The 13,194-nt window shown below is 31.1% G+C and overlaps 1 protein-coding gene and 1 long non-coding RNA gene across 4 annotated transcripts; one reads left to right on the forward strand and one right to left on the reverse strand.

The window, feature by feature from the left end:
* Positions 1-3,238: 3,238 nt before the first annotated feature.
* LOC102666633 (uncharacterized) lies at positions 3,239-6,700 on the forward strand. 3 transcript variants are annotated; one of them, XR_005891642.1, is made up of 8 exons: positions 3,239-3,916; positions 4,282-4,639; positions 4,735-4,820; positions 4,997-5,111; positions 5,205-5,261; positions 5,358-5,432; positions 6,094-6,208; positions 6,332-6,700. It is a non-coding gene; the product is annotated as an uncharacterized lncRNA (long non-coding RNA). The 3 variants fall into 3 exon arrangements; XR_005891643.1 differs by lacking the exon at positions 3,239-3,916 and having other exon boundaries at positions 4,317-4,484; positions 4,580-4,639; positions 4,916-5,111; XR_001388524.2 differs by lacking the exon at positions 3,239-3,916 and having other exon boundaries at positions 4,317-4,484; positions 4,580-4,639.
* A 2,198-nt stretch (positions 6,701-8,898) lies between these two features.
* LOC100802941 (atherin) lies at positions 8,899-11,979 on the reverse strand. The gene is made up of 3 exons (XM_003524296.5): positions 10,983-11,979; positions 9,507-9,578; positions 8,899-9,417 (listed from the first exon to the last, which is right to left on the reverse strand). The coding sequence occupies exons 1-3, from the start codon at positions 11,802-11,804 to the stop codon at positions 9,160-9,162; spliced, it is 1,152 nt and encodes a 383-aa protein (XP_003524344.1). The 5' UTR covers positions 11,805-11,979; the 3' UTR covers positions 8,899-9,159.
* Positions 11,980-13,194: the final 1,215 nt, after the last annotated feature.

Genomic DNA, 13,194 nt, shown 5'->3' on the forward strand with positions numbered 1-13,194 from the left:
AAAATCTCTCATAGTTCCTATGAAATTATATGGTATGGACTAAAAATGATAAAGATATTATAATCACTAAAAGGATTAAAATGTAGCTATGGAGGAACTAAAATTGATTGTTTTTAAGTATAGAAATTAAATTATAAAATTTGTGTAATTATAATGCCTAAATGAATAACTAAACATATTCAATTTAATTATTATCTGAGAATTTATTGGTTGAACAGTAAGTTTTATAAATTTATATTTTTTTCCTATGCATAAAAAAACCTATTTAATTGTTTATTATGAACACATTTATAGAGTAGGAAGAAACAAGTTATAAAGCAGACGTAAGCTTCTGCTTTGTTATACAACATTTATTACTGCTTGATTGTTGACCACTGACTATATTGGCCACAAGTTTCTTTGATGCATACCCCAAAGTCGTTGCTGATGAAGGACAATGACTTATCAGAAATGTTAACGGGTGTTTATATTTGTTAATAAATTTTATTGTATTATATATTTATATTTATAACAAATATTTTCAAGGCACTCATGAATAAAACTATTGTTGCAAAATTGCTACATGTTATGATTTTTTTTATGCAAATTGACATTATGAATATTAAATGTGTATTGATATTACTAGTTAAACAATAATTTTAAAAATAAAAAATAAGGAATTTTGAAAGAAAAAAAAATAGCCACAGTAATTGATTGCAGCTTTTACGTAAAAATTCACGAATTAGCAACGTTTAACCAGTTTGTTTTTACTAGATTTTTAGTATGTCTATTATATAGGGAAAATGGGCGCTTAGTTAATAAAATATTAAATAACATTCATCAATTAAATCCAGTTGAAATTATAATGTTTTTAATACATTTTTTTTCTGTATGCACCAATAAAATGCATTTACCTATCTAATTTAAACTACATCTTGCTATTAATTCACTAAAAGTAAGATTAAATACGCTTACAAGCTTACTTCTTCGTAAGAGTTTTTTTTTTTAATAATATCCGTAACGCATTAATAGGTTGATGTCCGACAATTTAAAAAATAAATATGCTTACTACGGTGTTAATGATTTTTAAAAACATACTCCTTATTTAAATTATCTACATTAGTTGCTACTATTTTTTCTCTTCGAACTTTTTAAAAATGTTATATTCCAAATAATATTTATTATTATTTTACTTGTTCCCTTTTCTCATTTCAAAATGCGACTATATATATGTGTGTGGTATAAAAAAATGCTACTATATATAAGGGACTGGACATGAAGCGTTTTGTATTTCTGGAAGGTTTTGTTCTATAGAATATAGGAAAGTTTAGTTTGAGGCTTTGAGCCAAATAAAATTACTATAAGCAACAAATGTTCCGTTCAAAATATTTAACGCAAATACCTTGAAACTAAATCTAAAACTGGTTTAGAAAATGTTGATAACTGATTGTTTGTGTGGGTTAGGTGAGTTGGAAAAGCGGATATAAAACACAAATGCATGAGATGAGAGTGAGCCTCTGTCCTTCTCGCGGTGCCCCAATTAACAGGGATATTAGGGCACCTTCTCATCCTCTTTTTGTTTAAATCACGTATAAAAGAGAAAACATCTCTTCCAATAGAACTGAATCCAAATAAATTTATTTATTTTTAAATTCTTGAAAGGTCAAATTTGGTCACGTGTGCTGAACTTTAATTCAAACAATATTCGAAGGCACATTTGGTCATAATCTATGATTTATAAGAATAATCTATTATTCATATAAGTATTTTCTTTAACTTATTGTAATAAGTTTTTTTTTGTACGACTTATTAAAGTATTTTTCTAACTATGAATAAATAAAAGTAATTTTCTAACTTATTTTAATAAGTTTTATGGTATAAATTTATTAGAGCAACTCTAAATCAGTTATTTATGTTACTTCTTAAAGTTAAGCAATTTGAGAATAGCCAAAGAATTTTATCGAGCTCTTATAGAAGGTTGTTTAGGCATTAAAAAAATGTTAAGATGGAATTCTCGTGTGAATGGAAAGATAAAATGTGATGATAAGTTAAATAATAATTCTAATATCAAAGTAAAGTATTCAAGTGTGTGGGTACATATATTTTCATCTACGTCTTAAAGTTAAACTATCAAAAATAGACCATTAATAAACTTACATATTAGGTTATATTTTTATGTAAGTCATACTAAAGAAATGTAATAAATAAACAAATAATGTTAAGGTTATATTTGATAAGTTATTTTAATTAATTTTTAAATTTTTTTAAGTTAAAAAATTCATTGAAGTATTTTATAAATAAGTTTTTTTTAATAATTTATAACATTTTAAAAAGGATACTTAAAGTAATATTTTTTAAAATATTAACTTATAAGTTTTTATATTTTTTATCTTTAAAATATTTATTTAATTTTATTATAATATTTTTAAATAAATTAATGTTTTATTATTTTTTTAAAATAATCTTATATTAGACCATATATTTAAACTATTATGTTAATTAACGTATATAATAAAAATATAATATCTACTTATGATTTTTTTTTTACTTTATTATAAACTTGATTAAAAATATTTTAAGATATAGTATAAGATTAATAGTAGAATAATAATATAATAAAATGTAATAATTAAAACTCAAAATGTAATGAAAAGATTTATCTATAAATTAAAAATTATAAGAGTTTTAAATTAATTTTAAAAATTAAAAATATAATATCTCAAAATATATTTTTATTCATTAAATAAAATTAAAATTTATATAAAAATATCATATAAATATGTTGATTTATGTAATTTTATATTTTTCAGTTACCTCAATATATAATTTTATTGAGTACTTGATTTAATAAGTTAGATTAAAAACTTTAAATTTTTAACTATGTTTTTAACTTTTAACTAATTTTTCAGTTATTTTTATCAAACATAATCGAGCCTAATAAATTTTGAATTTTGATGTGACTTAGTTTATTTTTACTTCTATTGATATAGTGGAGACCATAATTAATATTTTTTATATATTAAATTTACTAAAATTCTCATTACACCGAAGTAGACTAATAATGATATTCACTTATTAAAGTTATATTACATCTGTTTAATAATCTAAAAGACTCGTTTAATTAAATTACTTAAAATACAATCAATTAAATATATAAAATAATATAATTATTATGAAAATAGGAGTTCACATTACATAAAAATATATTATAATTATTATGGATTATTGACATAATAAAGCAGACGTCTACTGGATTTGGATTTCTTCACAAGACCACCAGGAATGTCACAAGACCCACATTTTGCATAGTGCATGTTACAAATATAAAGTTTATTAAAAAAAGTCAGAGATAAGAACATTAATGCAAAAGGCAAAGAAATGATATGATAATAAATACAAAAAGGGCGGGAATTAGCAAATAAATGAATTAAAAATGGAATAGCTGAAGATCCACATTATGTCATCAATTGATTCTGCATGGGCGGCGTTGCTTCTCCTTAACTCAACCGTTTCATTTATCTCATCAAGTATTCTAATTCAATTTACTTCACTATCACATTTGTCCCAGCTTCCTTTCTTGTTTTTTTTTTTAAAATCAAACATATTTATTGACCCAAAATAAAAAATTAATCCTCTAAGATATTAATGTTCATTTAAAGAATGAGTCTTTTATATAAAATAAAATCCCTATAATATTCATGCATGAGAGTTTGACAGGTGACATTTTTTTTAGTTTTTTTGTCATTTTGTCTCTCCTTTTTTCCGTTTTGTTTTGTTGTCCAATCACGTGTTGTTTTTTATTGGCGGATTTCGACTCCACATTTAATTCCACTTAATAATTGGCTCCCACGTGCCTAATTTTTCAGCCTTCTCCCGTCATGTTGTTTGCACCTGCTCCCCTTGATCTCTTCCATCTTTACTTTTGACGGCAAACGAGGTTTTGTTTTTCTTTCCCTGTTGTTCTCATGCATGTTTTCTTTTCATTCTCATGCATATTAACTTTTCGTTTTTTCTGTGTTTTTGGTCCCTTTGCTGTTGTCCATTTTTTGTTGAGCGGAGAAGTTTTGACTTTTACTTCCTTTTATTGATGTTTTCCTAATAAGTCATGGTTGTTTGTTTGGTGTTTTTGATGTTCTCATGGATGTTTGCTTTTCGTTCTCATGCATGTTTGCTTTTCGTTTCTCAATGTTATACATTTTAAGTTATAGAATCAATGTTATAGTTGTTTGTTTCATGTTTTTCCTTCCTTACTGATTTTTCCCGCTTTGTTTTTGTTTTCTTTCTGATTTTCCCGCTTGCAAGGTGGTCCACGAAAAAACATCCAGCAGGCGAGTTTCTTTCTTTGTGCTTTATTTTATTTTATGCATGTTTGTGCTTGCTTTGCCTTTGATTGTTTCTGGTCGTCACAGTTTTCCATTTACAAGATGATGCAGGAAGAAGCATCTATATACAATCTAATAAAAGAGAAGCCCCATGAAATCCCTATAATGAACTAATCAGAAAATGTAATAATGTGTTTTAATGAGTTGATATTTGCAGGTTCTGAATTTCATTTCATTTACCCTTTGTTTTTTTTTTTGTTCCATTTATGGAACTCTAGGTTCACAGATCTGTGAGGTGTGGGAGAACAACTAGCCACTGTAAGAACCTTGCTCTGGAGGTAATTTTCTTCACCTTTAATTTTTGAGGTTTCCCTTTGATTTATATGCTAAGATTATGCAAATTGATGGTTTTCTGGAATATCTGTTTTTGTAGTATGAGAAAGCTGCTTCTATCTCGAGTAGTCATGATCCTCCTATTGTTTTGGCTAAAGTAGATGCCAATGAGGAGAAGAACAGGAGGTAATTTTGTTAACCTTTAATTTTTGGGGTTTCCCTTTGATTTATATGGTAAGATTATGCAAATTGATGGTTTTCTGGAATATCTATTTCTGCAGAATGAGAAACCTGCTTCTATCTTGAGTAGTCATGATCCTCCTATTGTTTTGGCTAAAGTAGATTAGTTATGTTTGGTGCAGGATGGTTTAATGTATATTTTTAAGATACTGATATAAAAGTATGGGCAGCAGTGAGATGGATAAAACTCCAAAAGAGAAGGAGTCAAAGACACCGCCACCACCACCTACGTCACAGGTCTAAATGTTTTTCTTTTCTTCTATCTGTATTGATGGTTAATGGTCGGTAGTTTTTGTGTGATGCCAAAAGCATTTGTTTTTTCTTTCCCAGGAGCAGTCTTCGACCACCAGCAGTGGAACAATTAATCCTGAGTGGCCTGGCTTTCAGGTTTTTATTGAAACAGTCTTTGTTGGCATTAATGGCTTATCATTTTCGTTATTGTCAAGATTGGATTTTGGTTTACCCAACTCCCTTATTTTGTAGGCATATTCTCCTATAGCTCCACATGGTTTCTTGGCATCAAGTCCCCAGGCTCACCCTTATATGTGGGGTGTCCAGGTAATTGTCACTTACATTATAAATGGCAATCCCATGTACATGGTAATGTTAATGTGAAATTAACCTTGTGTTATTGCTTAGTTAAATGTAAGACCTAACTGGACCTAAGTACTGTCTATACTTGAGTTGTGGCCAAATGGAAAATATTTCAAATAATTTAGATATTAATTTTTTCTTCTTTTCAAGCTATTAGACTCTTTATTACAAATATTTAAGTTACATGGTTTTTGGGTGATCATTAGAAGAAATTTCCCAGCAATCAGTTATACTCTGCAAGAACTTAAACTTCTATAACATACAGTATAAAAACTTAGGAGACCCAAAAAACTTGGAAATATGATCTGTGATTGTGAATTATATTTGGAGCTAGAGTGAGTCATAACCAAGTCCAATCACCTGAAGAATGGTGAGAAAAAAATCACCATCCAATAGAAAAGTCACTGCTGAAATGGTCATTAGCAGAAAAAGAAGTCATCAATTGGTAGAAAAGTCACTGTCAGAAAAATAAACATCCAAAAGGAGTTAAACAGCTCAAATTGAAGATAAATTGTGCAATTCTTATTGAACAAAGCTGGTACTTTATTTACTATAATGAGAACCTCTGTCCTTCTTTCTAAACTCTCAATGAGTTTTAATTTTATCTTTTTGTTTTAATACATAGGTAGAAGCTCTTAGATTTTGCTGAACTCAAGGACAACTCTATATCTTTCTTTGACATTGAGAAACATGAAACTGCCATTTTCCGTTGGTCTAGAGCTACAACCAGAGCTGCCAAGGTATTTCTACCATTCTGCTTCTTCGGATTCTTTTTTATTTTTCTCCAAGCTTATTCTTTTAAATTTGAAGTTGTAAGGAAATGATTTACCATTTTCTTTTGCTATATATCTATGTTAATGCAGGAATTGAATAGAGCTTAACAAAATTGATAGGTTATTTTGCCCTGGAATGGAATTGGTGGAAAGGGGCTTCCCATTGATATATTTTTTGACTCTGCATAAGGTTGTACAAATAGAATGCCTGAAATTTTGTAATACATTCTGAAGAAACTCACTCTGTCTCAACAAGTGAGCTGCAAATAGCTCTTTTCTTCAAATGCGGTAACACTTCATGGTCACATCCAATGGTAATTGTGACAACCACACAGGTTGAGAGCAAAAGGCAGAATATTGAGATTTGAGAGGCAAGTGACTACCTATATTATTTCTTACATTGCATTCCTTTATTCATATCACCTAATGCCTCTAATACAGATACGTAATTTAGTTTCACAGTTTATCTCAGACATTTGCTTCATTAACTTTGTGTTTATATTACTTTTTTGTGTTTTTCTTCTTGCTGCTTTACTAGAATTTATTTACACTTGTTCATACAATTAATGATGAGCGGACTTTTTTTTAAGGTGAATGTGTTTTTCAGAAACACATTTTCTCTTTATCTCACTACTCCTATTACATTATCTCATTTATTATATCTATACTTTTCTCTTTCTAACTCTCTGTAGATATGAATTACTAATTTTCCATGCTAAAAATGGATGTACAATATATTACCACTGCTGGCTGGATTGATCAATTACAAGAACTTAGATCAGATCAATTTCTTAATGGACTGCTCCTTTGGGATTTCATATTTCAAATAAGTCAATAATATTGATATGTCTTTGATGTGGTGAAGGGTACGAAAAACATTGTACCTGTACAGTGATGCCAAGAATTATCAACCGATTGTTGTTAACAGTACTTTTTTTTCCCATGAGTTTTATTATATGTGTCATGCAAAGCATGCAATGCAACTTTGGTTTTTCTTTGTGCAGATGGAATAAAGCCAGAAGATGTTGGTTTATCTATTTACTCGATTATCTCTTTCACTATACTATATCCTTATTTTTAAATTAAAATTCAATAATATTTTTTTTTTAAAAAAAAACTATCAACAACTAAAAATAACCTTATATTACGATATAACTTATTTATCATAAATGTAAAATATAATTTATATAAGGAAAATATTTATTATAAATTTTATTTATATAAAAATAAACATTTATCGTGTAATTTGTAAAGGTTAAAATACTGATAATAGTTTTTGTACCAACTAATGACGTGATGGAGTCATTACAGGATCAATTGGATCGTAATCAAGCACTCTTTCACCTCAAGACATGCGAGATCTTATGAGACTATTCACTTCAATGGAGAACACTTACAACAAGACTTTTTTTTTAAAGGCCACTTACAACAAGACTTGAGAGTCATAAGTTGATTCGATGGTTGAAACTTGAAAAGAAGGACATAAGAGTTGAAATGATTAGTACATAAGAGTTGAAATAATAAGGAGGTCATGAATTTGAATTCTCTTATTAACATAATCTCTCTCTATATAAAACTTACAATATGACTTGAGGTGTTTAATATGTCAACGATGAACCCAAATCCCTCCAACATTGAGGCAACTCTCTTCCAACCACAATATTTATAGGCTCACTGGTATAGACTTATTTTTGGAAGAAGGAAACTTATATCATTTCATTGATAATGAGTAATTCAATACGGGTTGTTGAAATATAATTGAAAACATAGGGACTAGCATAAAAATGTGATGCTCTAACAAGGGAATGAGCAACATGATTTGTTTGTTTTCAAATAAAATAAACCATGGCGTTACTGTGAGTGGTGAAGCAACTGTTTACAGCTGCAGGGTACACTTCCTTCTTTTAGTTTGACCTCAAGGCTGAGGTTTAATAGGCATCTACATATATGAGAAAAATAATGAATAAAGTGAGTGCCAAAATATTTCTGTAACCAAGTTATATTGGAAAATTTATGTCCATCCTAATTGCCCGCAAAATCACATTACAGGTGTTTTGATTATATCTTAAAATACACTCGAAATGGTGTTTGTTACACACTCCTAAGTTACACCGATATATTTTAAGATAAGATAATTGTAAAACTTAAAAATGAAAACCTCTTGTTTCATGATTTGAAAACCCATTATATGAAAACCTCTCGATGCTCACAAACAAGAACAAACAAACCCGGGTATTAAAACCCATTACTCTTTAAAAATAGGAAGCATTATATTATACCCTCAAAAGCTGTATCCCAAAAGGTTTTTGGAGTTGACAGATCTGCTCATATCTTTTAACAAAAACCTTTCAAACTCCTCATATAGTTGTATATAGTCTACTCATTTACCCTCAAGCCATCGAATCCAAAACTTACTAAACTTTAATAGCTGAAGCCCATTGGAATTACTATACAGAAGTAAAGGAAAAATTAAAAACGATAATTAAAAAAAAAATCTTTATAATGGATCATTTAATCTTGAATGCTAAATCATATCCAACAGTAGTAAGGGGCGACCGCTCAATAACGAAATAGAGTTCACACAACCACTCAATAATGATTAATGAGAAATAGCAAGCAGTAACCATTAATTAAAAATATTAAACAACAAAAGAGGCTGATACAAACATACACATTAATGTGACTAAAGTAAACTGTAAAAGTCAAATAAATATTACTTAAAGAACAACAGAATCATGAGTACCCGCTAATCACTTCAGGGGTCAAACTAAATGTTGCACAACAACAAACTAAAATAGACAGAGTCATTTCACCCTCAGAAAAATCAGTACCACTACTTCCTAACCGCTTTACAGATCTTTTACCTCTTGTGCCTTGTTAATAACACTTGTACAAGTTGTCCTTCATCATGTTCAGGCCTAGCTCGGGGCTGATGTATGTGGTTGAAAAAATTGCGGCAGCTGCTGTGACTGTGGCTGGGGATATTGCTGTTCATACACCTGTGTCTGTGTCTGTGGCAGTGGCGGTGGCTGTTGCTGGGTCTCATCCCTCAATGGCGCTTTAAGGTCCAAAGTTGACAGTACTTCCAACTCTTGAATTGCCGCAATTGCAGTGACTGGGCTTTCATGGTTAAAATAAGGCTTAAGCGTGCCAAGGGACTCCTTCACTTTTGATTGCTGTAAATTAAACAATGGGGGCATCAAATATAAGACCTATGAATTATGAAATATGATAAACATTCAAACGGAAGACTATTTCAACTCACAAAGTGTTCAAGCTTCTTCCTTAGATCTTCATTAGCAGCCTTATGTGCTGTGATTGCAGCAGCTGTCGATCCCTATTTCACAATAAATGAAGCGCCACAATACGCAAATGAGAACATTTTCAACAACGGTAATTTAAATTCACAACACAAATAATTTCTAAGCATACTGAGAACAAAATATATTTAAAAATCACAAAAATATTTATATGGAAGTCGTAGTTCGTAGCCGTGCATTTTCTATATCCCGTTACATTCTTTAATCAAACTGCATATTCCACTCGTCTAAGAGGTCTGGATGAGAATTCTTATTGTTTGCTGAGTCTGAATGTTATATTCATCGTACATAGTCAACTATCAAATCAAATATAATATTCACAAATTTTAAGGAGATATTTTCATGTACTTTAATCCCCAACCCAAGGCCCACCTCCTCCAAACATCATGAATAAGAGAGAAGAATGATATTGTGATGTTATATTCATCCCACAAAGGGTTCATTTGACTTGTATTTTAGTAAAAACTACTTTTAGAAGATTTACTGTTAAAAGAATTTAATGATATAACTATATTTGGAATAGAAATATTTTTAAAACTTTACTAGAATAATTAATTTTGTTTGAAAAATAAAATAAATTCAATTTTGACACAACTTTGGTTTATTATCAAAAAACCCAATTACAACATTATAACTCACATCTTAATGTAAAATACATAACGATCTAAGTACACATCTCAATCATGTTGGATAGTTCAAAATTAATTTCATCAAAATCTAAAATAAATGGTCAGTAAAAGTAAGACGACGTACTCCATTTACGCTACAGAGGCAATTTTGATGGAAGTAAAAAATAAATGCTTCAAAGTTTCACTTCAAAAACATATGATTCTAGTGGCAGCAAAATTACCTTTCTGCATGGCAATTTAATTAAACCAAACAAAAACAAAACCGTACAGATCACTTAAATTGAACTCAAGGACAAGTTTAGAAGAGGCACATTATAAGACAAACATGCTCACATCGGATACTCTTACGCTTGTTTAAGTACTTATTTATCTTTTTTGGACACCCACATCTTAAAAACACTTCCTAAAAGAGACAACAAAAATTATCGTATAGGTATTATGAAAAGAAAGAAAAAAAATTGTTATTCAAATGGTCCATTTGTGAGGCAAGAACGGTGTAAAATCCAAAACAGTTTTCCCTCTATGCTTGCTTAATATAAAGTAAATTTAAGTTTTCCTCACAGAATACTTGTTGAAAATATCAGACACTACAAAGTCAGCGAGAGACATTCAATCTAGTTCGTACTGAAAGTATCTAACTCCACATAATAAAGCAGTACTACAAATATGCATATGAAGCTAGCTAGCGTAAATGGAACGAAGCTTGTCTTGGAAGCAAAAGAAAAACAGGTAGCATTAAAAAATAAAAAATAAAAAAGTTAGAACTTCGAAGCAGAAAAACAAAAGTATCACCTTGGGGCGGCCCACGGGCCTTCTTACAGGATTCTTGGACCTTCCTACGGCGAGCTTCTGAGGCCGGCCGGGCCTAACCACCGGGAAGACCCCACGTGGACGTCCGCGGCCACGACCACGCGCTGCACCGGCAACGGCAGATAGCGCCGGAGCCCCCGCAGCAGTAAAACTCTTTTTAGGCCTTCCTCGGGGCCTGGGAGATCCATTGGGCACGGAAGCAGTAGGAAGGATGGGCTGCACAGTAGGCAGGCCGGGAGCAACTGGGGCTGCGAAGGGGATGACGTTTACGTTGGATTGGGCTTTGGGTGGGCGTCCAGGACGTCGTTTGAGACCACTGGAGATCGCCGAGACGGATTTGGGCTTGGGGGGACGGCCAGGCCTCTTGGGCAGCTTAGATCTCCCAGTCCCGGGTGGACGACCCCTTGGGCCTGGCGGGCTGACACCAATCTTTTTAGGACGACCGGGGCCTCTTTTGGCGGATAGAAGAGCAGGGCTGTCGGTGAGGGCTGCAGCAGGCCAGACGGGGTGGGGCTTGGGCTTGGGAGGACGACCACGGGTCTTTTGGGGCTGGAGCGCAGGCAGATGATGAGATCCAGGAAGCTTGTAGGATTTCTTGACGAGGACGAGGAGGGCAGAGGATTTCAATCGGTTGAGATGGTGAGTCAACAAAGCAGGGTGAGTGGGTGGAAGGTCCTTGTAGACTTGTTCTATGTACTTTCCTATGGCTCGCTTGCTCGAACCATCCCTCTCCTTCAGAGCTCCGATTGCTGTGTATATCATCTCATCGTAAGGAGGGTGTTTGGGACTGAAGGAGATGGCCATGGAGGAGACAGAGAGACAGAGAGAGAGAGGAAGGAGATTCCAAATTTGGGAAATAGAGAGAGATTAGGTCATTTGATTTTCATATTGGGAATTGTGAGTGACATCATCATGATGTCAGCCCTTGATTTTCTCTTGCGGATAGCTATGTCTTCATTCTTTCTAAAACTTTTTAACTGCCTCATGCTAGCGCTTTCGTTCCTTTTTTTATATATGGTGCAAAATTGTAACTAATTAAATATTATATTTTTTCTTAATAAATTTAAATTTTATTTTACATTTTCAATAGACTGTGTGTGGATTATCCAGGGATTAATGAAAAACTAGCACACCACAGTATTTGTCAATAACCCAATGGTCCCGCCAGACAGAATACGGACTTATTTCCACCAAACCTCCATTTATTATTTTCTTATGAATTAATTAGTTGTCGGATTGGATAATCTCGTCACAAGAAGAAGCATCAAGAACATTCTTAATTAATTCTTTAATAAGTACACTGCTCGATATATAGTTGACTATAAACAACACTCATGAGTTCTTGTTAATGTGGTGTCTACCTCATTCGACAAAAAAATAAATATGTTTGTTGAATTATTAGCAAGAGTGTAAAATTATTTAATATAAAATAATGTAATTTTATGTATAGTTTTCTGATGGAAATGAAAAACATGATTTGTTTTTTAGTTGCAGTGTCACTTCTTAGAAGTAGAATTTGAAATTAATATTTTTTTCTCTCAAAAACATAGAATCCTGAATATGTCAAGTTCAGGAAAAGGAAGTCTAGGAGAGTTTTAATCATAAAATTATTAAAGCATTTGCATTTATAACGTATAGTTTTTTTTATCAATAAATGTTTTATCAACAAATGTGGACTTTTATAAACGAAGAGGAAGAAGGATGCAAGCCGTACCTACCCATATACAAAAAAAAATAAAAAATAAGCAATTTGTAACATATAGTAACTAAAAAATGACACAATCACGTATTTGTTGTTGGGGATCTTAATCTTTCAAGATGATACCTTCAAGAAAAAAATCTTTCAAGATAATGAACACTTACTAATGTAACTGGCTTGTTTAAAATTCATTTTTAATGAGGAAGAATCATTACTGATATTTTGAATTTGGTTTAAATATCTTATTTGTCTTTGTAATTAAGAGATTATTTTTGCTTTTAATCCCGCAAAAAAAATTGTAAATTATATTTTTTATTTTTCGTTCTTATAACATTTTAGATAATTTTTTTTTTTTACTTTTCACAGCGTTATCTAAAATGTTTTAATGACAAAAAACAAAACAAACATAATTTAAAAAATACTAAAAAAAATAATTTTACAAGAACTAAAAGAAAAAAATGCTAAATTATAAAAAACACAAATATATTTAAACCT

Source organism: Glycine max, chromosome 5 (genome assembly GCF_000004515.6).
Source record: "Glycine max cultivar Williams 82 chromosome 5, Glycine_max_v4.0, whole genome shotgun sequence".
NCBI lineage: Eukaryota > Viridiplantae > Streptophyta > Magnoliopsida > Fabales > Fabaceae > Glycine > Glycine max.